Raw genomic sequence first — 27,837 nt, 5'->3', positions numbered from 1 at the left:
TTCGTATAGTGATAAGATTTGTATCAACGAGGAGTGTTTTAAGTGTTTTTACCTTTTTAAAAAATATATATTTATTAAGTAAAAATCAATTGTTTAACCAGAACCCCTTGTATCGAATGGACCTTCCGCCACATGTACACATGTTGACCATTCAGGAATCCGTTGACTTCTACCTATTTTGAATGTTACGCACTTTGAAACCTTTTCATAATAAATATCATATTGGCTTTGGTCTCAGACATTGGCAAAACATTGGCGTGGCTGCCTATCTATACAGTTCTGCACACAGCTCTGTTACAGACAGACAGACGGACAGCAAAGCGACATTAATATTAGTTCTCCGTTTGTCACCCTTCGGGTACGGAAACCTAAAAAAGTTGACTTTGGCTATTAAAACACGTGGAATTTGTAACATATATTTTATTGTAAATCATTACAAGCTTATCCTACTCTAAAGCGTCTCGCGGATCAGATTGAGTCTTATTGTAATACTCATCTAACGACACAGTTAACATAACTGCGCCGTTTGTCTACAGTCGAGGCACGCGGTTATCCTATACGTACGACATAACTAGCTGCACGTACAACAGTTAATGCACATAATATATCACTTACAAGATTGTAAAACATCATGCACAACAGATATAATAGTTGTAGAAATATGGTTAACAGTATGGACGAGATATGAACTTACAGGCTTGTATCAAGCAGAAACTTCTACAATTTTTATACAAAAATATAATCTTTTCATCAATCTTGACACTTTTGCTCTAAATTTGCCCTACTTTTTTACGTAAACACATACACGAGTAAAACCATGTGAGGGGGTTATATCTATAGCCAAATTTCGATATAACATTATTTCAATTTCTAACCCGGACATGCGGTTTTCCACTGTACAAATTTGTGATAACGTTATACATTATACATAAAGTCCCATTACGGTAGGTAAATAAGATGCAGATAACGTTAGTACCTACATAGGTTAATTGCGCTAACCAAGCGTTTTCCTTCTAAGGAAGGTAAATTAAATACAAATCGTACAATTCTTACATAAAATGTCTTATAATTATTTTGTTAAGATGAGAACCGATAGCCTAAGGCACTTGAATGTTCATATTATGATTTCCATTTATTGTTTTAACCTTCGACCCGTTCGTATTTAATCCGGCGTCACGCGTTACTGGCGCGTTGCGGGCACACTACGGAAACACCCTGTAAGTACCTGAGGCGGTTATAATAATACAACGGCATAAAATACTTGTGTGCAACTAGGAACTCTTGCGTGATTCCCACATAAGATACGTCACTACGCCCTTGGCTGCGCTATAGCGTGATAGCGTGGCAGGTGGCGTGGTGGCTCGTCAGTTGCAACGGCTAGCTGTCAGTGGTGCGGCTGTACGGTCACAGGGCTGGGCTGGTGTTAGTTGCCGCCGTAGTCGCGCAGCTCGCGGTTGCCCAGCGGCAGCGTGGGCCGCGAGTTGTGCAGCAGCTCCATGGCCTCCTCGCCGCAGGAAGCCTCCCCACACCGCAGCTTACGCATCAGCGCCAACTGAAATTCGAAACGTTAAAACGTCAGCCGTGTGGCATTTCAAATGATAAGGCGACGCTACAATAACGCGCTTATCTTAATGACATTCGAAAGTGAGGTCCGTGGGTGCACATCAGCAAACAGGTAAACATGTACGCGACGCTCTCGAGAACCGGTAGGCGCCACCCGTCGGCGTTTTAGCTGCTTAATGTATTTACCACGGGAACTTGTTTCCAATGTGCATAAGTTAAACACGACCCGATATGAGAGTCGGCTGACTTGGCAAAGATACCTACTACCTAACAAAGAATTCAATTCTTGCCAGGTGCGTGACCTGACTACTAATTGTTGTAGCTTTGTCGTTTAATAGAATTGTAAATGACCTGTTCTGCGGAAACCTCGACGGGTTCCTTGAAGAGGATCCAAGTGACGGACTCTGTGCAGGGCGGCGTGGTGAGCGACCCGGGATAGGTCCAGTAGGCGGCGCGCGCGGGCAGCAGCCGCGCCGGGTCCAGAGGGTCCGACATCGTCACCTTGTCGCCTTTGTGTCTGATGAACGGCAGGAGACGCACCACTTTCTCCAGCTCAGTGTGTTTTTTCCCCACCTACGAAAAATAAAATACCACTGTTTAAAACATGAAATAATCTCTAAACTTCCAGTCTGCGGCGGCAACTTAAGCGAGATCTAAATAGACCGAATAAAAATGATGTAAAAAATAGGATATATGTATTTCTATAGTATAATTTAAAGAATTCATGACTACGTTAGGTATATTATATGTAGCTGCCTTGCACTTGCAACACATCTGCAATACCCCTGGTGTTGCAGATGTTTATGGGCGATGGTGATCTCTTAGCATCAGGAGACCCACTTGCTAGTTTCCCATCCAGTCGAATAAATAAAGAAAATAAATAAACATTATACTTAGCAACCATTATAGTGGCCTATAATTCAGTTTTTAGGTACAGTCGAGGAAACTGAATCACGTACCAGATGGAACCTTTGTGCTACGAATGTCATGATGACTGACATCCCATACATTTGCCACCAAAGAAGTTGGAGAGTACAATTTGCCACAGAAATCATAGCAAAATTGATTATGAAAAGTTTCCACCCTGATTCAGTTTCCTCGACTGTACAAAATCCTCTTGAACAAGGGCGGATGCACTGTTTTGGGCACGATGGGCATGCCCACAACCCTAATAGAATTGTGAAGACACCCTTTCACAGTCATTCGAGATCGATAGCCCAATGTCTTGATGCACGGAAAAAAGGAAATAATCAAATTAAAAGTCCATGAGTCATGATTGTTCATGGGTGAGTGCACACTCCGACTCGCACTTGATTGATTTTCGGGTGGCTGTGACCACAACCTTTTTTGAGGGCTGGTTCCGCGCCTGTCTTGAAGATGTAGGCAGGAAAACATTACGTAGGTATGTTTTCGCGACGGGGAAAATTTATATTGAGATACCTATTTATAAAGTGAATCGGTTTTTTAATCGCCTTCAAAAGAGGAGGAAAAACGGTTATCAATTCAAGGTGATTAAAGTTCTGTATTTTATGATTTTTAGATACCTCTTGGGTACCTCAGAACTCCGTTATTGATGAACCGATTAGAAATCATTTTTTTCGTTGGAATGAGATTCTTTTTTAACTGACTTTAAAAAGGAGGTTATCTATTCGGTTGTAAATACTTTTTATGTTTGTTACCTCAGAACTCTGTCATTTACTAACCGATTTGAAATATATTTTTTCGTTCATCTAGGAAGGAATGCCTTTATTTGGGTCCCATAAGCACCAAATCCGGATCTGATGATTGGATCCTAAGGAAATCGAGGGAACTCTTCAAATATTGTAGGGACACCTATGGTAATTTGGATATATTTAGTAGTAACTCGTGCATTTGCTCTTGAAAATCATCATTTGATGAAGTGGAACTGATAATGAAGACCACATTTGACTAACAAAGCTACTACTCAATAACAAGTACTTCACGGGTTGAATTTCAATTACTTTAACACAGTTACTAAGAAATTTATGCTCGTCGTAATGTATATGGTGAAATGGAAGGGGTTGGTAAAGCACTCCTCGATAATGAACGTCTCTGCATCGGAAAAAGCAATCTTTCGTAAAAGGTGTCGAGGAGTTGACATTCAACTATTGAATCTTAGATTATTTACACTAAAAAGCGTGAAAAAAAATTATAACTAAAAATAGAACCGACTACAAAAAACCATGAAAATAATTTTCTACCAGTCTGAAGTCTGTGCCTCAGCACGAGCCAGCAGGAGTGATTGAAGCCTAATATATAAGTACTCGTATGTAGGTGAGGTAGACGACTATAGGGTCACTCCTGCTGGCTCGTGCTGAGGCACCGACTTCAGTAGAAAAAAAAAATAGAAAAATATTTTCATGGTTTTTTGTAGTCGGTTCTATTTTTTGTTATATATTTTTTTCAATTAGGTTCCATTGTCATTAGGTCTCATGAGTGGATCGTAGTGAAATAGAAAATATACCGACCTTAATTTTTGTGACAAAGTAGAATGTTATTTTATTGAAATGTGTTAGTAATCTAATCACTTAAAGTAAACAAAAACATCAATTTAATTACGAGACGCGAGGTATGACCAGCTATATTGTCCTAAGCCAATGGGTTACTTATCGTTTTTACGTGAATTTTATGTGTGCGCTCATCTGTTCATACCTATTTATGAGTAGGTACTTATTCATACACATACGTATTGTGATGCAAATTTTATTCCGATGTATTTCCATTGTATTCAGATTTCGACCCAAAGACGCAATGTTTATTATTTTGTTTTTGAGCACTACCTAAGGTAAGAGTAATGACAATCCAACAATACTGATGGGACCATACCAGGACAACAGGGACATTTCTGTAACTGTCCTTTAGTCAGAATGATCTAAATCTTATCGTGTTATAGGGCTTGATAGTCTTCCCACAGATCTGGTTTTGCCTTTCTAACCAATCAAATTAAGATCGAGATCGTATACTTCTAATTGCAGTAGGTACGTTTCAAGTCATTATAATAACGTCTCATAAGTTAGTCATTTTGCATATGAAATAGAGTTAGGGTCCAATTATAAGTAGAACGGTAACGGAAATATTTAGGATACATGTAGGTAAGTACATGTAAATACATTATTACGCGTATGAGTAGTAGTGAACAAGTAATTAAGTAAGTTGCGTTAGTATAAAAGGATTGAATTGCTGACTCGGCGCGGCTTCAGTGTCTCACACCAACATGTATTATATAACTGTTCTATTTATGTTCATTAGAGCATTTGCACGACACTAACGGCTTAGCTCTCAGGCTCAGGGGGGAGTCAGAAGCCCTCCGTAACAAGATCGATGTTGCATCATAGCAACACACATGTAGGCATATTAGATATTATGTAGCGCTAATGCAAATACAACTTTTCCTTTTTCAAACACCATTACCTACTCGTTTTTAGGGTTCCGTAGTCAACTAGGAACCCTTATAGTTTCGCCATGTCTGTCTGTCTGTCTGTCCGTCCGCGGCTAAGCTCAGAGACCGTTAGTACTAGAAAGCTGTAATTTGGCATGAATATACATATTAGTCACGCCCGACAAAGTGGTAAAATAACAAAAACTAAAAAAAATTTTTAGGGCACCTCCCATAGACGTATAGTGGGGATGATCTGTTGGCGAAATATTCAACTGTGAAGTGAAAATTTTCATTACAATCGAGCCTGTCCCCCCCAAGTTCAGGATGGTAGTAAGTACATCAAATTTACAAGGAAAATTATGGCTAAGATTGCTTGAGAATTATAAGTAGTTTAAGAGTATACCTAAACATGGAAGATTCCGCACACAATACGAAATCCTTAGAAAAATATAAGTCGATTTTTTCGTAATGGCTACGGAACCCTATCTTGGGCGTGTCTGATACGCTCTTGGCCGGGATTCTGTGGGTCCATAACGGCTCGCATACTTATTGGAAGTCCGAACGTAATGTTTGTCAGAACTCTTTTTTCTCTGAGGCCAATAATTGTTCAGAGTTGCTATAAAACAAACCTAACCTAACCCATACTTTTCTATAGGATGACCATTTAATAATTTCAGTAAACTGTAAGGTTTCAGTGGGAGAATAGAATTCAAAAAGAAAGTAAATAAACGAGTAAGTAATATAGGTAGTTGATCAAAACGTAATATTGAGGAACCCAATACTTGTTGATTATAATAGGATAACAATATTTTTTGCACCACGTGCAAATACGAGGCATGCTGGTGAAAGTTTGTGATCGGAATGGCGTGCCGTTCTCTATTTCGTTGGTCTCTTTCCTTTGTGAGCGGTATAAAACGTCTATGTACTTATGTTACGATTGTATGTTCACCTTCACAGGAACTAAACAGGTCTGTAGACGTACTTAACATTTCTGCAGCAGGTACATCTAGACATCACGGAAATTTCAATCAACGCAGCGTTCGGTTCGCGTAATGCGTCCAATCAACGACCTAGGGAGTAGGTGGGAAAGACACACTACCTATATACCCCGGCCCAGCATGTCACTGAAGATACATGTAATTGATATGCTATTTGTGTTCAGTAGCTGGTAATGCAATATACACGCGAGATCATAAATGCTTAGCAAATAAAAACGCCGCCAAAAAATGGCCGGTTAATGTGTTTACATTACAATATGGATGATTTGTTGTTGATATAAAACGATTAGAGATGGAGTGTTTATAAGATACTAAGGTAGTCACTATCAAATACTATGTAATAATAGGTAGCAATATTAGCCAGTGAAGGTGGTCAATATTCAGATTCGTAAGTAAGTATGTATGTTGACAAAAGGTTCCCTGTTTTGCAGACTATTCTATGTACAGCAAGGTTGATATTTTAATAAATTCACACCAATTGACCTAGCCACAAAACAACCAAAGCTTGTAGCTGTTTTTGGTACTAGACAACGGCTAAACACATTTACCTATATAGATAAATGTATGAAACATCCATACACGAATGGACTACAAACAACCATAATGACATCTCCCAAAAGTCTACTCCTATCAGTAGTCAAGTCCGGGAGCCGTAGCTTCATAGTCAAATTCACTAACCCTATGCAAACCGTCGTCACTAGTGATCCCCTTAATTGTTACAGTAGTGAAAGACTTTGTTGCTTTACCATAAGTAGAACGCCGAGCACTGCGAGTCCATCGTACTGGCCCGCGGCCTCAGTGAAGCTGTTGTATTTGGAGGTGTTCCAGTGCACCAGATGCAGCTCGCCGGAGAAGGAGCGGCCGTCCACGGTGTGCTCGGAGCCCTGCCCGTCCACCGCGCCCCAGTGGCAATGCCACTGCTGCAGCTTGTACACGTCTGTACCAAGCGGGCCTCCGCGCAATTCTGCAACAGGTAACGTTTTTAAATAATTTATTGAATCGGGTGTTACTTAGCGGAGGCGATATCAATGAACTGTAAGGTCGCAGGTGAGCAAAGTAATTGTTTCAGTTCATATGTAACGTTGCGATTGGCACGTATCTGGATTAATATACGTCCCATTGCAGGGCACATACCTCCTCTCAGAACGAGAGAGCTTAGGCCTGAAGTTTCAAATTGGTAACTTCACACACACCATTAAATAAGCACCTATGTACGATGGTTTCTTACCATGTTCTCCTACACCGTAAATCTCGCACCGTAAATTTAAAAAGTAATTTTACGCATAATATGATAAATTTATAAAAGCTCTGAGGTGCGAGCCAGGTTTGAACAGTGCCCCTGCTTGAGAAGCTATAGGTGAAACCACTAAGCTATAAGCTACCAACACCTTCGAAAGACTAACTTATTCTTCAAGGAATAATTTATATCAAATCAAACTTCGTTAACTTCGGCAGACGACTACAGTTCATTGATATGATCATTAAATTTTTCACGAAAAAAAATAATTTTAAATTAGAATCTGTTTTTCTTGCATAATTATAGGTAATAGCTTCGCATTAATTGTTTAATTGTAAAATAAACAAACTTGACAAGTGACATTGACGTGATACATAAGAAAAACACGTAAAAAATAACACGTGTACATTTAAGGTGCTGGAAAATTAGGTGTGGATATTTTCAGGGTATGTAATTAATAACCTAAGATTCAATTATACACGTAAGTTATTTAAGTATTGTCTGGTAATATTTTTTTTTGTTTCATACAAAAATACCATTCCGTCCAAAAATAATCATCCTTGCATTAACATTAACTGTGGGTACCTATATGAAAACACAACTTTTTTTATGAAGCGGTTTCTTGTCATCCATCACAATTTATTATTTATATACCTTTAAGTATTTATCTCTGTACAGTACTGAATTAACTGGTTTGCGTCTCAAAAACTCAATCTTTAACAATTTTGATTAAAAAGTTACCTATTTTAGGTAACTGATCCCAGTTAGATGCAGATCTGTAGAACTCATTTGGTCGGAACGACTAGCCAGCGCCTAGGTGAGTCATCGTGTATTCGCGAATTCAACCAGAGGACAGCCGCGATGGTGTGCAAATTGGTGGCGTTTAAAGCACCTGGCATATTTAAAACCTAATTAATTGTGTGAATTACATAACTAAGAAAGTATCGTAATATACCCGAAAATGTGTGTTATTTAACGAAACGCTCAATTTTACCACGCCACACGCGCGTTTCCGTAACACGCCACTTCTGCTAATGTAAACATTTATAAACATTTGAAAATACCTACCACTGCTAATTGTTTATTAAACGTTAGTTTAGATTATATTTGCATTACACGTTAGAGGCGTGAAGATTCTAAGAGCCATGGACGTGCTAAGTGCGCACCCATAAACGTTAATCTGTAACAACGATTAAAACACGAGGGTTTCAAATAAGTAAAGGTGTTTCGTCCTAAGGATGAAAATAAGCTGAATGTCTAGGTTTTACATTGACAAACAGAGGGGAATGGCAAAATTTTGCAGGGTCAGCAACAGTTACAGTCGAATGCCAATTCTGTTCATCCGGTAAACCTAATACCTGTTTGCCACTGACGTTATTTTAAGTAGCTACCTGAGTCGTATCCATTCTCGTCGACCCTCCAGCAGTAGCCCGGGTTGACAACCGAGCGTGTGTGGTTCACAGAGTATCGCCACTCCAGGGGCGGGGCGCTGCCGCTGCTGCTCGCCGCTGTCGTGTCGATGTCCACGGGGCTCTGCCGCGCGCCCCGTGCTTCGGGGAACTTCTCGGTCCAGGTCTCAGGCCCTGCGGATACACCACTTGGTTTAACGAGGAGGCGTGAGAAACGGGATGCAATTTGATGAATGAAATTGAGACACATGGGTTCCCCTAACATTAGAGTTAGAGTAGGTAGGTAAGGCTAGTTCCTACTAGTTGTCAGTTAAACTTCCATGAAAACTAAAATCTAGGCTGTCGTTTCAGTAGGCACGTACTTTGGATGCAAAAAAAAAATAGATTACTTCTAGATCTCCAACAGTTTATTCAATAAAAATTTGTACATGCTAGTTTTTATTCCATTGTTCCCATGCATCAGTAGCACTATGTGAGTGTTTTGGTTGCGTCGTTATGTGCAACATTATAAAACCGGCCAAGAGCGTGTCGGACACGCCCGGAATAGGGTTCCGTAGCCATTACGAAAAAAATAAGTAATATTTTTCTAAGGATTTCGTATTTTATACGTAATCTTCCAAGTTTAGGTATATTTTATACCTTAGGCTGCTATTTACTCTTAAACTACTAATAATTCTCAAGCAAACTTAGGCGTTATAGTTTTCCTTGAAAGTTTGATATACTTAATACCATCCTGAATTATTTCAAATTTTTCCACCCACCGGCTTTGATTTTAATAATGAAAACTTGCACTTTAAAGTTGAATATTTCGCAAACAGATCACTGAATTCAAAAATTGACATAGCAAACCCCTAATGGTTTTAAAATACCTATCCAACAATACCCCACACTATAGGGTTGGATGAGAAAAAAAAAACACCCTCAGTTTACGTCTAGGTATGGGAGGTATCCTAAAAAAATATATTTTTTATTTTTATTGTAGTATTTTTTTGGCATAGTTTACATATATGTCCGTATCCGTGCAAAATTACAGCTTTCTAGCATTGATAGTCCCTGAGCAAAGCCGCGGACGGACAGACAGACAGACAGACAGACATGGCGAAACTAAAAGGCTTCCATTTTTGCCATTTTGGCCCCGGAACCCTAAAAACACTGAAATAAAACCGCTTCTTTTTGCCAGACCTGGCACAAATCAGATTCAGGCAAATGCGGCAAATGCTGCATTTGCCGAGTTCTCGTTTGTTTTACGTCTCGTGTGTAGACAAAAATACTCGTAAAGACAAGGGTTCGATTGATACCGATATTACCAACAAAACGAGTCCACAAATCGATTTATACCAATTTAAGTTTGAACTAAGTCAAACCGGTTTAAGTCCACACTAAACTGACTACAGTTTGCTCGATCAGGATGATCGAATACACTCGTTTCCTTCTCGGCTTCGGATCCCGTTGTACAAAAGTTTAAAGTGTCGCAACTACAGGTTGACATGAAGGTCTGTAGCACCATTAATGGCTTAGCTAATTTCATTTTTAAATACCTTACCTTACGTTTTAATCTATTCTATCTATGTTGGCGGCCGATCGTAAAATCCGCCAGATCACGAAATTCCTAGGCATATCGTGAAATGGCGCCATTTCAAGAATTGTTTATGAAACATCCGTCATATCATTCAAAACTCGCCGTTTAACGATTAGCCTAGTGACGTTTAGGCAGATCATGACCTTCCTAGGCATATCATGAAACGCCGCCATTTCATGATTTGGCCAGTTTAGGCAGATCATGAAATTCCTAGCCATATCGGTTCTGGCACTTCGCCTCGCCTTCGCTCGCTCGGCTCGTGAGTTATGGTCATAATTCATACTAACTACTCCTCGCTTCGCTCGTCGTACCTAAATTTTTATTTTTTTCGCAATATCACGATGTGCCCGTCATAAAGCTAGGAATATCGACGAATGCGTTGCTCTAATCGATCTGCCGTATTGTTTCTTAGGCACATCGTGATATGCCTGGCCAACTTTTAGAATTTCGTGATCTGGCGAATTTTAGGATCGGCCGCCGACATATACATAGGTATAATAAACTGAAGAGGGTCGAAAGTCTGTATATGGAAGATATCCGAAATGTAGTTGGCTGGGAGGAGGGGGGGGGGTACTTACAATCGATAACAGAACACATTCCAACAGTTTTTAGAATGTTTGTCTGTTTATCTGTTGTCGTTTATTTGACCGCGCATCACGTGAGAACGGCTCAACGGATTATGATGCAGACTTTACTAATCTATTGAGAAAATGTTAAGGGGGGAGGGGGGGATTAGGTAGCCACTACACTCGATTGAGTTTAGTTTGCACCTGGATCTTATAACGCTTCTTAGGATGGAGATGCAGACTTTTAGATATTTTTTTCAACGATTTCGATTACCCTGCTAAACTAGCAGATTGCGCTGAAATTAAAATTATGTTGTGACATGAATACGCTACTGAGGAAGGATTTTGCCAAATTAACTCTTAAGTTTAGAAGAGGGTGTACTGATATAAACAAATTTAATTGATTTAATAATACAACAAAATTAAACGACAATAAATTAATTGCCACACATTGCACAGTGCCATCTTTTGGGGAACTGAGTAAACATTATCAAAAATGAGATAGTTATGTAGTGGTAAAATCAACACACTTATCAACACGCGTATAATTGTACCTATAATTATTTAATATACTACAAAATAATAAAAAAATCCGACGTATCAATAATGGCCCCAAAGGTGGGTAGGAACTTTAAAAAAAAAAACATTTTTCTCTGTCGTTTGCGGTGTAGGTAAATGTCAAACGATTGTGGCTCGCGTTTTATACGTGTTCCCATGCCTTCCTGTATGGAAAATTTGATTCCTTTTATACCGTTGTACCCAGAGTTTATCTCTTCGATTTCATTAATATTTTGGGGGACACATCTGGAGGGAGACCCTGTTGTACAGCTCATAATCATGGACTGAGTCTACCTCCCAAATTTTGTTAAAATCGGAGAGAACTCAGGGTACAACGGCAGAGACATGCCCTTGAATTGAAATGCCCCTAGATGTGAAACTTAGTGAACAGGTTGATATTTATCCGCAGTCTGAAAGGATTTTTCGAAAACCCCATGGAATCTCAGAAAATCTCATTCATTAGGTACACTCGAACCAACTGTGTCGTGACTTACTATGAAACCTTTTCATAGAAAAAGTCATAGTGACATCGCATTGCTTGACAAGGGAATTAATCATGAGTGAACGTTCCACGGTGGGTCAGGAGGACTCAGAGGTTTACTGTTGTTTCGTTTAAAATCGTTTGGTAACCTGATTCATTTCGCAACTTTTAATTTCCCAACTGTTTAATATTTCTAAATCTGTAAATATTTCAGGATTTTTATAAAACTAACCTAACCTAACCTAAAGGGTTCTACACGATGGCCCTGAAATAAATCCTGAAATATTTACAGTTTTAGAGTTGCGAAATGAAAAGTTGCAAAAAGGCAGTACCCGTGACTCAAATGGTTCGACTAAAGGTTCGAATGTACTATGAAGTATTGTGTAAATATCGAAATCTACGCAGACGAAGTCGCGGGCAAAAGCTAGTTGATAATATATAACATGTAAGCATATCCATTAACTTAAAATAGTTAGGAATATTAAACGTTAGAGTTCGACATTTTATTGAACACCCCATTTGATGCTAAATGTACAAATACAGGTGCTCGTTAAAATGGCTCAAACAAAGATTACCTATTCATAAGTTGTTATTGAAAGATGGAATTTCCAATACGGCAATTTATTAACATCATCAAACAAATATGCTATGCTAAATTCGATTTTTGCTACAGTTAGATAAGTGTAGAGGTGTTGACTTTGAGTTGACTCGGAAGATGAGTAGCAGCGTGTGACGGCCTTTGCCGCCAAACTGTGACCGTTTTCAGTCGAGTGGCTGACAGCGTGACACTGACATGGTATGCGCCCGAGCGCGTTATCTTATCGGCGCCCGCGCGGGATGCAGAGATGAGACAGCTTGGAGAAACAATTTTTATAACGATAACTCTCTAAATTTATAACTTCCTGATTACGACGAACAATTAAGGACGCTACGTTTATTGAACGTTAATACTATTTCCACCCGTTCTCACTACAATAGAGAACTCTTTGAAAATATAAAAAATAACAAAAAAAGAAAATAAAATCGTGAGAATCCGATGTTGATGTTTTATGTTCATAAAAATAGTCGTAAAACAAGGCAACTCGTTTTATTATTATTGGGCTATATGGTTTGTTCTCCAGATGGTTGGCAGCCGGTTGGATAATAAAGAGCATCTCGGAAAATACGAAGGTGTGAATTGCTCGCTTGAGCTAAATTTGAGTTCATGATTTGAATGGTTTCCCATTAAAATGCTATTTTGAATTTGAAGAGCATCCCATTTAACAATCAAAAGTCAGATGTGGTCCTTGCATTTGCAATGTTCAACCTTATTATAAAACACGAACCTAAGTAAAGTAAGTAAAGTAGACGGGTAAATTTTTAATGCAACTCCATGAAAAACAAACCATTTAGAGTAATTTTACCTTACAAATCGTTGTAAGTACCTTCATTTTCCGAATGAGTTCCAAGAGCTGAAGGCTAAGGCTATAATTTCTCGATGAACCTAACTTGTAAACAACAGTAGTTTAACTAACTTGATTCTTACTCATTAGGTTTAAGGATTACATTTAGGTATATTCTTTAAAATGACTCATGATATAGCTACAAATCAAATCACCCCAACTCGTCGGCAAGTGCATGGCTGCACCAGCTATTTGAGTTGAGCATGAACATTTTTGGGGACGATAGAGAAGGGTGATTATAATATGAGTCACACACAGTGTTGTTTAAAACCTCCGCATCAACTCTACTTATCATTATGTCAAAACAAAACATCAATTTTGTACCACTTTAAAGGACGCTTCATTTGTCTCGCAACAAAAACGAGGACAATGGGCCAAATCAAATGTGCCATTTATTTAGTAGTTAGTGAAGTGTATTCATGTTCGTTAATAGGTTTAAAATACCTACAATGAGACGCTAACGATTGCGACAATGTATTAAAAAGTAGAGCCTAAAAATATGACAGTTCGAACATTTATATATTTCTGATACAGCTTGTCATCAGCAACGAACTTTCTTTCATAAAAAGATTTTCTTAACTTGGATTTACGAAAGTTTGTTTACTTTGGACCAAAGAGCTGAACTCCCACTAAAATAAAAATAAACAAACGAAGAAACTGTTTAGATTCCGGCTATAAAACTGTTGATAGGCAGCCATCCAGTTAATAAATTAATGTCATTAGCAAATAGTTGAGAAAGCATACTGATCGGTTCAATACAGCACTTCAATGAACGGTGGGCGTTGATGAAAATATACGGCAATTTATCAATTGGGGCCACTTCGGTACCGGATGTTCGCAATGTAAATAACAGAAGTTTAAAACAATATCGGTTATGCTATTACTGTTAGTTGGGAGTTAGCTATTCAGTCAATCGAGGGTTCAGTGTACTGCTGCAGGGCTACTAAGAAACTCGAAACTCGAAGTTCGTATCGTACCGTCCCTCTCGCTCTCGTATTAAATAGTATAAGTGTCAGAGGAACTTCGAGTTTAGATTTTCGTAGTAGCCCTGCTGATATGATTCTAAATATGTCAGTAAGGTTAGTATCTGAACTTCAACTTCGACTATACGTGGGTCTGGGCTGGGTAGCTACCGGGTGTGGCTAACATACGGACCTGTAATTATCGACTCAGACTGAAAGACAATAATGTACGACCTGATAAGGCATAAGGACATAAACCCACGAATTACCGGCCCGTTCAATACTATCGTTCATTCCGGGTCAACAATAATTTAGCTACAGGTAGTACAGTAACCCCTCCTGGTAACTACTTCACTGTGAACAGTCAGTGAACGTTGCAGTGAAGTAGTTACCAGGAGGGGTTACTGTACTACCTAGCTAAATTATTGTTGACCCGGAATGAAAGACAATAATGTACGACCTGATAAGGCATAAGGGCATAAAGCCACGAATTACCGGCCTGTTCAATACTATAGTTCATTCCGGGTCAACAATAATTTAGCTACAGGTAGTACAGCAACCCCTCCTGGTAACTACTTCACTGTAGGTATTCAAATCATGCTCGTAGGTATCTACCACTTGTTACATATTATGAATGGACAATCGCAACGAATTGATACAATTTGTTTAAGATTCATTATTAGAATATCAAAACTGCACACATGTTCAATTTGGTTAATGACTTAGTTAATTCACTTATCCTTTTGTTTATTTTGTGCTTTGAACTGTGTTTATTTTAAGCTTGATTCATCATACCCGTGCGGATGCACTTATAAGACTTAGCCGTTATACTTGAACATTCGACGATCGAAGATCGCCATTACCTATGTATGGCGGAAAATAAATTCTTCTGCGCAAGCAGTGCTCGTGTTATTTTTTGTCAAATTCCTCTTCAAGTATCAACAACTTCAGGTGAGATGAGAATCACCTGAAGTTGTAGGTAAATATTTTTGAGTAATCATTAATTTGAAGTGATCTCTAAAGAGCCGAGCAGCCGCCTGCGCTGTGACCTCGGCCTTGCTTATCTCAGCCAGATTTATTTATCCAGTTTTACAAGTCTGTTCGCGCCCTCGACGAGCACTGCTCCTACGCAGTTCAATCCTTTGCGGACCTTGTTCTTGCTTTATCTACTTTCTTAGAAGTGGATTTGTTTATTTGCTTTATAGCTTGGATTGAGCTTGAAACTTGATTAACAATGTGACGTTGCTCTATTTATAGTTTTTTATTGTTTTAACCAACTCTGCTTATTTCATTTTTCACTAAGTATTTCTAATTTTTTTTTTATTAAAATGTATATTCTTGTTCTTCTTTAGGTAAACCAGAATTAATTCGACCTTATTCAAAACAATACATTTTATGTTTAAATAACTTGCTCAAAGGACTGTGGTGTGCACACTAGCAAGAAACATTGCCCTTGTTGAACCTGCATGGTTATTCTCAGAACTTTGCAGAATTGTTATGAATTAGTCAAAAACAATGTTGCTCAGTGAATCGAATCGGTACAAATACGAGTTTTTCTCACCGGCATCTCAAATACAAAGGAATATAACACTTCTTCCGAAAATTGATCTTTATAAATACCGTAATCGCTGTTAATTGTAATTTACGTTTTAGAAAATCGATTTTTAATATTTTTTAATTAGTTAGGTGTGTTGTGTGTGTTGACCACGTACTTCCTTATTTTAAGGCTTTTTATATTGGCTGGAAATAATCGAATTAACCTTCGTTTCTGCATCGCACGTAGTGACAATAGTGCGCTGGCGCGGGGGCGAGGTCGAGAGTTGCAAGTCGCGCGATGGCGCGAGCGTTGCTCTCGTATAAAATATCACAATTTATTTTACATTTTATCCACATATTTAATTCAATCTCTGATACTGAATGATTTCCAATATTGCAACAAACAACCTTCCTAGTTCCTTAATTTTGTAATACCGGAAATATTAATAATGCTAATTAACTTCCTATATGAGTCTGTAGAGTTAATATAACTGTATTTTTTCTCTCCATTGTTACATGAATGGTCGGTGGTCCGAACACGTGTAATTCAAAAGTTAATAGTGCGTTTTTCATAGCGATTCAGCGAGTAAGGTCATCTCATTTAATTCGCACTCAGTTAGGAAACAATCACATAAAGAGCGGGTCAGGCAGAGACACTCGTCACATTAGAGATGTCATTACAGAGCCAATAGTCTCGACTCGGCATAATAACCCTTTATTATCTGCACGCAGACAATACGTAGGTAGCTAACCCTATTGACATCGAAGACATTTAACAATCTCTATGCAGTTAATATGTAATTTATAGCTGTATTGGATTAGATGCTTGTGTTCTTGATGTTTCGTTTTAACAATATTTTCGACAAAGATCCGTCAAGCATCGAAGAGAGAGAATTTTACTTACTAGTATTAATCTGTTATATACAGGTGTCCCAAGAAGTAGTGATATACTAAAGCCGGGAGATAGAGGACCTAGAGGGCTATCTGAATCAGCCCCATGTATGTTCCGCGATTTTTCGTATTTTCGGAGTTATGACTTTTTTTTTAATTTTTCACCTATCGCCGAGTACGATGAAATTTTTATTTATGGTGACGTGAAGAAAACAAAAAAAACCGGCCAAGAGCGTGTCGGACACGCCCACGGTAGGGTTCCGTAGCCATTACGAAAAAAATCAAGTAATGTTATGTGCGATATAACACAATTAAAACACTTAACTACAGTCTTACATCTTAAAACTGTAGTTAAGTGTTTTACCAGAAAGAGCGTATCTTCACGGCACTTACGTCCTTTTGTTGAGAAGCGCAGTTTTTCAGCAATAACTCAAAAACGGTATATCCGATCATGTTGAAACCAATTTTCGTTGAAAGTATTTATTAAGCGTAACTTTCCATATTTTTGCATATTTTTTGCACAAACGGTTTACGAGATAGAGGGGGGGGGGACGACGACACAATATTTGCTACTTTGGGAGCGATTATTTCCGGAAATCTTCACTTACTCGAAAAAGTTTTTTAAGAAACCTTACTATCTTTTCAAAAGAGCTGTCGAACTATGTGCCACACGTTGATGCGAGTTAAAAAATAATAATTCTGTTACGTGTATGGAGTGCCCCCCCCCCTATAAATATTTATTTTTGTGATTTAACTACAAAATTAAATAGCGGCTTTTACAAGACATCTGTACTCCAAATTTCATTGATATACATCTTGTAGTTTTCGAGTAAAATGCCTGTGACATACGGACGGACGGACAGACAGACAGACAGACGGACCTGACGAAACTAAAAGGGTTCCGTTTTTGCCATTTTGGCTCCATAACCCTAAATATGCTATTTTTAACCGATTTCAAAAATAGGAGGTTTTTTATGTTTGTTAGAAAAGGAGGAGGTTATCAATTCGTTTGTATTTTTTTTATATTTGTTACCTCAGAAGTTCGTCATTTATGAACCGATTTGAAGCACCAGGTCTCCTCAATAATGAACGTCTCTGCATCGGAAAAAGCAATCTTTCGTAAAAGGTGACGAGCAGTTGATATTAAACTATTGTACCTTAGATTATTTACACTAAAAAGCGTGATTAAAAAAATTATAACAAAAAAATTAACCGAATTAATTTTATCAGCTCTGTTTACAGGAAGTGTCCTACAAGTAGTTGCCGATTTTCCGGCCATCTAGTTATTTGGAAACGCTCTTGCGCCAATACAAAAACAAGAATTATAATGGTATACGTGTTCATAACCACGAAATTCTTATGGAAATATTATTTATATTATTCAAATGAGCTGAACACTGATTATGTTAGGGGCTAGCTAGACACTTCGGTAATGGCAGCTCTTACAGACAATAGATTGGGTGGCTTGCTATAGTAAGATTTGATTAGATAAAATGGATTAGTACCTAAGTTATGCAAGCGAATAGTCATGTAGTTACTTACGTCGATCTATTTGTTCTATGACTCTCAGGAAGAACCTAACTTACTACTAACTTCTTTTTAGGGTTCAGTAGTCAAAATGGCAAAAACGGAATCCTTATAGTTTCGCCATGTCTACCTGTCTGTCCGTCCGCGGCTTTGCTCAGGGACTATCAATGCTAGAAATCTGTAATTTTGCACAAATATATATGTAAACTATCCCAACCAAACGGTACAATAAAAACATAAAAAAAAAATTTTTAGAGTACCTTCCATAGACGTAAAGTGGAGGTGATTTTTTTTCTCATCCAATCTTGTAGTGTGGGGTATTGTTGGATAGGTCTTTTAAAACCATTAGGGGGTTGCTAATAAGATTTTTCGATTTAGTGATTTGTTTGAAAAATATTCAACTTGAAAATGCAAATTTTCAAAAAATTCAGGATGGTAGTAAGTATATCAAACTTACAAGGAAAACTATAACAGTTACATTTTCTTAAGAATTATTAGTCGTTTAAGAGTAAATAGCAGCCTAAGGTATAAAATATACCTAAACTTGGAATATTCCGCACAAAGTACGAAATCCTTAGAAAAATATTACTTCATTTTATCGTATTGGTTACGGAACCCTATTTCGGGCGTGTCCGACACGCTCTTGGCCGGTTTTTTAGTAATGCAATGATCTCACCTTGTAAGTAAAAAACATTTAAAGTAGGAGTAGATTTACCAAATCAAGACTCTCATACGTCTCATACGTCAAAAAAACACGGTAAGTATTAATCTAAGTTTTATCGCATGGGTTATTAATTATTACCTATTCACAAAACATAACCAATACCATAACAACTAAGATGATGCTCTAATGTCTATAATTAGACATTAAGGCCCACTTGCAGTAAACACATAAATCTCGAGTTAAGTTCTAAGAATAAATAAAAAATATTTGAAATTGGTTTCTCTCTCTAAAGCAAAAACAAAAATAAGCAAAACGCCATTATTGATCGAGGATTACATTTGGAATATTTTACATTTGGAAGAAAAATCAAGTAACTAGTTACCTACCTGTTTGTTTTACCCCGAGATACTTTATTGTATAACTGAACGAACACTCAAACATTGAGAGTTTTAAACATTCTAACAGTAAAAAAAAACACGTGATCAGAATACAATTGCAAAGTGCACATTTCATAATGGCTGGAACTTTATTTACAGCATTAAGAGTGCTTCACAATTAATCTATCCACTGGTTATTATGCCGTTTACCTCAACCTATAATTTTGCTGCCAGGAACAATGCTTGTCATGTCCATGGTGTTTTTTATCCTTACAGATAAACAATTAATTAGTTGTCTTCATTGATTAAGTATGTGTCTCATAACATTTAATGAATTAATGACGCGTTTCCCACATAGGTAATTAACCGTGCTGTAAGTGCCACTGGACACTTGTGCGGCAAAAGTGGCAAAAGACCACAGCCCGATTTTTTTTAAATTAATCTACTTAAACTGGATACCCCCGTGCATTGTTTTTGGTCCTTGACAGAAAGACCAGATAGAGAGACGGGCAACGAAGGGAGAGGTACTATAAAAGTTCTTTTTTTTCTCTTTGAGGTACTTTACCCTGACAAATGGTAAATGTTGAGTAGGTATTTTCTTGCGATTCTTCTACGATATCGCGTAACTGCAATAGAGGTTCAGTTATCGCCATTGCAATAACCCTCATTGACGTCTATCGGCCGAGATGAAGGCTTGCAAGGGTACCGCCTTTAAGATAGGCAGTTACTCTATTATCTAAGCTATTAAGTACCCTACCCACCCAGTAAGCGGTAATGAAATTCTTGGCGAAAACGACGTCACTGTGCGCATATTCGGCTAACCCATTTGTGGATATTTTGGTCATGTGTTGTTTCTTACTTAGTCTATTGCATTGCATGCAACATTAAATTAATTCTGACATTTGAGTTAGTTACACAAAGACGTTAATTGTTGTTTTTTGTTAGCTCATTAAAATTACCATGAACCAATAACTGTCAGACAATTTCGTATGAATAGAGTTATTCAGTCGGTCAGTTTCGGCAATTATTTACGCCTGAATATGTTAATACGGCCAAGTGAAGATTACCATAATTAGCCACACTGATTTGAACTAATTTTTGACGTACAAAGCTGACAATTATCATTACATCGCTCCAATTTCAAGGCAGTAAGTAATGACGGGAGTAGGTACATGTATTATTTTCACACATCGTTAGACATACAGTAACTTATTCAAAGTGGGCACTTTTAGAACTTAAGTATACCCTACCTAAAATAAACTAACTAAACTAAACTATTATGTATTTTCCAACACTCGAAAAGTTTTGTTTTCAATACTAACTTTGGTCATATTGTAGTTTGTAGCTATAGGTAGCTGTCCAAGTTAGTGCTTTACCATTTTTCCATTTACTATTATCTATACAACATTAGACATTAGCAAAAAATACGTTTGTCGTATGAGAGCCCCCTTAAATATTTATTTTATTTTATTTTAATTTAATTATTTATTTTTAAAGTGAATATACGACTAAGTATTCTATGAATATTTCAAGCGGCTACCTGTACCACTACCATGAGTTTACAGAGAGCGTACTCGATAGCGACGGCGTAAATTATTTATATGGAGAATTGTACAGCGCCTTTACAAATAATTTACGCCGTCGCTATCGAGTACGGTCACAGTAAACTCATGGTACTTAGTGGTACTGTTGCCGTTATTAATACCGAGAAAAAAACGGCAAAAAATAACGTTGCTTGTATGGGAGCCCCCTAAAATACTTATTTTATTCTGTTTTTAGTATTTTTTGTTATAGTGGCAACAGAAACAATCTGTTAAAATTTCAACTGTCTAACTTTCCGATTCAAGAGATATGTACAGCCTGGTGGGTGACAAACGAACGGACGGACAGCGGAGTCTTAGTAATAGGGTCCCGTTTTTACCCTTTGGGTACGGAACCCTAAAAACTGGTAGATTACGAATAGAGTTCGCGTACCGAGGGATCCGTGCAGTCGGAGGCAAAAATATCTACTACATTAACTAAAAAATTAAAAAAGAAATAAACTGACTACCTGTTTAAGTTGATAGATCAGGTACAGCCGCTGACAGACAGATAGCAAACTTTTTCCCCTAAGACAGATTTAGGCTTGACCGGTTTTTAGGGTTCCGTAGTCAAAATGGCAAAAACGGAACCCTTATAGTTTCGCCATGTCAGTCTGTCTGTCTGTCCGTCCGCGGCTTTGCTCAGGGATTATCAATTCTAGAAAGCTGTAATTTTGCTCGAATGTATATGTAAGCTATGCCGACAAAATAGTAAAATTAAAAATTGTAAAAAAAAATTTTTTAGAGTTGTTTTTTCCCATAGACGTAAAGTGGGGCTGATTTTTTTCTCATCCAACCTTGTAGTATGGGGTATCGTTGGAAAGGTCTTTAGGGGGTTGCTAAAATCATTAGGGGCTTGCTAAAACGATTTTTCGATTCAGTGATTTGTTTGCAAAATATTCAACTTTAAAGTACAAATTTTCATTAAAATCGAGCGCCGAAACTATAACGGTTAAGTTTTCTTGAGAATTATTAATAGTTTAAGAGTAAGTAGCAGCCTAAGGTACAAAATATACCTAAACTTGGAATATTCCGTACAAAATACGAAATCCTTAGAAAATATTACTTAATTTTGCGTAATGGCTACGGAACCCTATTTCGCGCGTGTTCGACACGCTCTTGGCCGGTTTTTATTACATACATACATACTTACATAAAATCACGCCTCTTTCCCAACGGGGTAGGCAGAGACTATATCCTTCCACTTGCTACGATTCTGGAATACAACTCTCGCTTCCTCTACATTCATCAATCCCCGGCGGTGTTTATAATTTATTGATTTTACAGTATACTCGTATCTATGTCTGTTACGGTTACGGAGCCGTGCAATTGATATGGAACTTTAGTAAGGTAAAGGATTTTTTTATCCGACTGTAATACCATACATATGTAGGTAGGGGTAGGTAGGGTTAGAGGTAGGGACTAATCTTCGTGTCACAATGGAAAAAATTAATAGTAGGTACCTAATTCTAACTACTACTAACTACTAACGCAAGTTAAGGTGTCCAACTTTTTGGTCTTCACCCTTTGATTAATAATTGAAACGAAATAACAAAAATAGATTGTAACTAGTTTTAAGCAAATAATTGATTGAGATCGCTTTAGCTACAATTCATCCTATGTTAAATTGCTTTGAAAGAGATATTATTATTTGTTGATAGGTTACTATTTAATTTATCATTTCACTCATAAAAAACGGTGTAATTAATGTATAATGAAAACAATTTATTTTTCAATGAGGTCATTTCTAAAAATCTGGACACTTGGTAAGTCCGGCCGCAATCCTGACAAAGGATCGAAAATCTGGATATGTCCGGACAAATCCTGACGTATGGCAACCTTAATTGTGTATGTTGAACCAGCGATATAAATTATATGATAGCAATCGAGCGCCGACGATGCATGCCACCACGTGGAAAATCTCAAGATAAGATGATTACGGATAATCATATAAATGAGCGACTTTGAAAATGATGTTTTATGCAGCCGCTCCTACGGTACCTACGGTAGGCGAAAAAACGATCATTGAATAAGTATGTATTTTGTCCGATGCACATATCATTTGCTCTTAGTACAAACTTTCAGAGTACGCTGTTAGTGGTCACTCAAGCTTAAGACAATGAAACTTCATCATGTTTTAGAATGACGTTGGGAGATACTGCGAAAGGTTGGCCACATAAAGATAAATTAAGCGATGTGCGAAGTTTATGTGGTTCATCCATCGTGACTATCAAATTAAATGAAAAAAAATAAAAATGCTTCATTGCAGACCAGGATCCATAGTTTGTGTCATGGGATATTTTTATAAATTTCTTTACCTTTAAAATAAAATGCTGAGAAAATAAGTTACAGTTTGGATAAAAACTAGGTTTTATAATATCTATCTATATCTATTCTATACACTTACACATATAATAAATCTGTAGAAAGTCGGTGTCTGTGCATTGGAAATATTGAGAAAAACTGTTACTAGGGGCTTATATTAGCACAATAGAACCCAAAACAGTGATTTTTAGGGTTCCGTAGCCAAAATGGCAAAAACGGAACCCTTATAGTATCGCCAAGTCTGTCTGTCTGTCTGTCCGTCCGTCCGCAGCTTTGCTCAGGGTCTATCGATGCTAAAAAGCTGTAATTTTGCATAAATATATATGTAAACTATGCTGACAAAATGGTACAATAAAAAAACAAAAAAAAAATTTTTTTAGATGGCCTCCCATAGACGTGAACTGGGGGTGACTTTTTTTCCAACCAACCTTGTAGTGTGGGGTATCGTTGGATAGGTATTTTCTTGACAATTATTAGTAGTTTAAGAGTAAATAGCAGCCTTACGTATAAAATATACCTAAACTTGGAATATTCCGTATAAAATACGAAGTCCTTAGAAAAATATTACTCAATTTATTCGTAATCGTCACGGAACCCTATTTCGGGCGTGCACAGAAAAACCAGAAAAAGAGACCAGCGCAGAATGCTGAGGACCTGGGTTCGATTCCCAGCGCTGGTCTCTTTTTCTGGTTTTTCTGTGCATCCATGTCTCAGTTTGTATTTTCAATATGATTTTCACGGGATACCCGTAAAAGTAACAAATTTGGGTTGAAATAATACAAAAAGACTCCAAAAAACCAATCATAGATAATTATTAAAAAAAAAACGATATTTTGAAATTCGGAAAAATAAATTTCGTGTTTTTAAGTAATTGGAACTATATGTCTTAGGAATTGTGAACATCGGAGTTTTGAAAATTGGTATTAGCAAATTCGGAATAAACTATTTCGGAGTATTTGGGTGTTCCCCGATAAAAAACTGTGACTAGCCGATATCTGTCAGTACTGTACATAAAAAATATTTGCGAAAAACTGTTACAGTGGCAAATATTGATAAGCGCAATCGAACCCAAAACAATGATTTTTTTAAATTATTGTCTGTTTGTCAGTTTGTTTGTTTGTCAGTTTGTGGAGTTGTCGGTGACGTTCTACGGCATTTGTTCAGCTGTGGACGTCTTCCGGATGATGAAATGCATAACCAACGTGAGTTGGCTCACATTTTTATGGTTAAGCATATCCAATAGAGTTCAGCTTAGGTTGGAGGGTGTTAAAGGGCACCGCGCACCTGGCTCTCTTGACCTTCATAAAAGAGATTGTCGGCGAATACAGGGAAAACACAGGACATCTCCAATTCTCCATGAAGTAGCATCGGTACTCCGATTTTGTGTACAGACGGTGCTTTATTCAGGCACCGTAAAGGACCTGAGTGTCACCATAGCCACGACTCTCTCATTGAAGTAACATATCAAGAGGTCATCTATCCCAAAACATATATACGCGCACCTGTCTCTGTTCAGGCCATCCAGCGCAGTCGCTTTTGGAATAACTTGAACTGCTTCTTCGGCCACTTCGCTCACGTTATGTTTGACCACACTGACAACTCAACACAAGACAGCCACTTTACGCACTTCCCACAGATCGCCAAATTCTGCTGGCCCTACCTTCTAGGTAGGCTTGTGCCAAGAGTGGAGTTTCCTGTCCGTAAGGCCATGGTTTCTTTGACCACCCGCCGCCGGCGACCGGTGACCGACGCGTGTCCGCGACCCAATGTTTTGTTCGGGAATGTTTGAGGGTGGTTTCTCTGAAACGTCACCGGCAGTGGGTAGGCACCGTTAATTCGCGTGGTGCGGCGCACATCCAGATGCCGCCGGTCGCGTGTGACGGGCCTGAGAAACTAGGTCCTTAGTGATACTTTGTGGAAAGCCACCAACCCGTCATGCGGTAGAAAAGCAAAATGGGATAAAAGTCGCAGAAAAGCCATCCGTCTAGATAAACTAATCGGGTTAAGCCACAACCGGTATTTTATTCGGTAACTATCAATAAGAAGTGAACATTTTGATGGCATATATCTTTTGTAAACTGCTAGGTAGTCAAAACAATAACTAACTGAGATAAATCTAAGTCCACGCGGACGAAGTCGCGGGCACAGCTAGTTTATAGGTATATATTTTTCTCCTTATCTGATAAAGTTAAAATAATTTCACTCAAGTGGTCAGGCCAGGGGTAAATTTCTCATCTCATCGTTCGAGAATGGTGAAAATTTGCTTTGAATTTGAAACACGAGTAGAATAAGTAAAAAGTGGCCTGTGCATGTCGGGCCATGCGCGTGTTGTGTTCCGTACAATATGCGGCAAACGTTCAATATTAAGTTTTGATCGACTATTACTCGTTAGCTTTTATAGCCTAGGTACTCATTCGTAGAATTACCTTTTAATTTGTAAGGAACCCTCGGTATGCGAGTCCGACTCGTACATGGCCGATTTTTTATTATTATTAATGTATACGCTTTATAAAATAGTATGCTTTGCGAATGAGGGGCAGACTGATGTTCAAGATGAGATGGTTAGATTAGAGATGAAATGTATGAGATGATTCTCAACCTATTTTTAGGGTTCCGTAGTCAACTAGGAACCCTTATAGTTTCGCCATGTCTGTCCGTCTGTCTGTCTGTCTGTCCGCGGGTAAGCTCAGAGACCGTTAGTACTAGTACTAGAAAGCTGTTTTAAAGTGCAAATTTTCATTGAAATCGAGCGTCTTCTCTCTCTAAAATCTAAACTGTTGGGTGGAAAAATTTGAAAAAAATCAGAATGGTAGTAAATACATCAAATTTACAAGGAAAATTATAGCGGCTAAGATTGCTTGAGAATTATTAGTAGTTTAAGAGTAAATAGCAGCCTAAGGTATAAAATATACCTAAACTTGAAAGATTCAGTAGGTACCTACTCAATACGAAATCCTTAGAAAAAATATTGTTTGATTTTATCGTAATGGCTACAAAACCCTATCCTGGGCGTGTACGACACGCTCTTGGCCGGTTTTTTTTTTGTTTGTAGGTAACGTACATTGTTTATTTTGTTATCTTTAAGTTGTTCCTAGTAGAGGTGATATCGTTGAAAGACTATTCAACACAAGTTTACAATAAGTACTTTTGTAAACATTATGGTATAAACTAGTTTATCCCGCGGCATCGTCTCCGTGGAAGAATAAAAATAGGCTAACTAATTCCCTTTCCGTGTGAATTTCCAAACTTCTTACTTAGTGCTCCTGGTATGTCTTTGCTATACCTAAATATCAAAACCAGCGGCTCTACAGTGGTCTAGCACTATATTTCAGTCTGTGTGTTGTCTTTCCGCCAGTCTGTCAGTCACGGTATTGGATGGTGTATAGGTATAAATGTGTAGTATAATTTACCACTGTGACGTCATTTTAGTACTGAACGATATCAGTTTCAAGTGTTCTCTTTATAAATATTTTTCAGAGTGACTAAAGCACTTTGTTTTTAAATGTAGGTTAAAATTTCTTGTTCTAAATTCGAGGTCTCATTCAGCTTGTATGAAGACTTAGTAGGCGGTACAAAAACTGTTCGATGGAAGAAGTTTCATTTGTAAGACCGGCTTACGGACTGATCTAGGCCAACGCTCGCCGCACGCAATCTCTACCAGTTAAATGTTTGGCACTACTTGGGCCTGCTTGCAATTAACGAACAAGGTAATTTATGAGCCTATATTACTGATCACTCCTTAATTTAATGGGGTGACATCATGTATACAATGTAATAAATGTCTTATCGAGAGAAAGATAATGAGACACATAGTTATTAGAATTTCTTAAAAATGAGAAACGCAGTGAGAGTGTATGACGATCTCATTGCGATTGCGGAAGATCCGTCGCAAATAAGTATGTACATATACTACACATATTACATGCATTCAAATCCAACAATAAGTCGTAAAAATGTTACAGTACCTAAAGTTAAAAAAAATAATGTCTAGTATCATATTTTGCGGTTTCTTTTTATTTAAACATTCATTTCAAAGACTAAATAAAACCTTTTATGTTGACAACCTTGTATTTTATGTAAATAAGCAGGTGTACCGTGAACCTGAACAAAAATCATTCATAAGTAAAACCGCGGCAACCACGTCATTTTACTTTTATAGATGTTTAATACAATGATTATTTGTTAACGAACATGAACATAGTGCAAATTGTACAGCGGAGATTGCAAAGTTTAATCCTTTCGTGATAAGATCGTAGTGTCGCTTTGTTTACAAGGGCCATCACGTGCCTCGATGTAAACAAACCGGTCGCGGAGTCCCGCGAAAACGAGAAGGTCAAGAATTGCGGACTCACCATTCTCGCCGGTGTATCCCCAATCGTGGTCGGCCATTGTCACTGTTTCACTGCGTCGAGTAAGTACTGTTAGTTTAGTATTTAGTCGTGTTGCGCGTCGCGCGTCGGGTCGGAGTGCACGGGAGAGCGCGGCCGGGCGAGTGCGTGCGGGCGGCGCGGGCCTCCGCTTTATACGAGGGGGCAGGCTGCAATGAGGTGCGGGCGCTCGGCGCTCGGCGCTCGGCTACAGGCTGAAGCGGCGCGGGCGCGGGCACCGCCGCCGCCGCCGCCGCGCGGGCGGGGGCTCCACTGCGCGCGCGACCAGCGACCACTCGCCGTCACGCGCCGCCCCTCTACGGATGACTTTCCATAGGTACATTGTTGAATTATTATGTAGATCCCACCCATGTT

The 27,837-nt window shown here is 38.3% G+C and overlaps 1 protein-coding gene across 1 annotated transcript; it reads right to left on the bottom strand.

Moving 5' to 3' along the window:
* Positions 1-404: 404 nt before the first annotated feature.
* On the bottom strand, positions 405-27,633 carry CAH1 (carbonic anhydrase 1). The gene is made up of 5 exons (XM_074101924.1): positions 27,448-27,633; positions 8,590-8,781; positions 6,708-6,925; positions 1,915-2,136; positions 405-1,552 (listed from the first exon to the last, which is right to left on the bottom strand). Exons 1-5 carry the CDS (start codon positions 27,482-27,484, stop codon positions 1,424-1,426), a joined length of 798 nt encoding a protein of 265 aa, XP_073958025.1. The 5' UTR covers positions 27,485-27,633; the 3' UTR covers positions 405-1,423.
* Between the last annotated feature and the right edge of the window lie 204 nt (positions 27,634-27,837).

Source organism: Choristoneura fumiferana, chromosome 18 (assembly GCF_025370935.1).
Source record: "Choristoneura fumiferana chromosome 18, NRCan_CFum_1, whole genome shotgun sequence".
NCBI lineage: Eukaryota > Metazoa > Arthropoda > Insecta > Lepidoptera > Tortricidae > Choristoneura > Choristoneura fumiferana.
The sequence above is the reverse complement of the archived record's forward strand: the minus strand, read 5'-3'. Positions and strand labels throughout refer to the sequence as shown.

Coding starts and splice junctions, on each gene's coding strand:
- CAH1 (XM_074101924.1), bottom strand. CDS start 27,484: ATGGCCGACCACGATTGGGGATACACCGGCGAGAATG. Junction 8,782..27,447: donor GGGATACACCGGCGAGAATG/GTGAGTCCGCAA, acceptor GTGTATCCGCAG/GGCCTGAGACCTGGACCGAG. Junction 1,553..1,914: donor TCGAGGTTTCCGCAGAACAG/GTCATTTACAAT, acceptor TTCGAATTTCAG/TTGGCGCTGATGCGTAAGCT.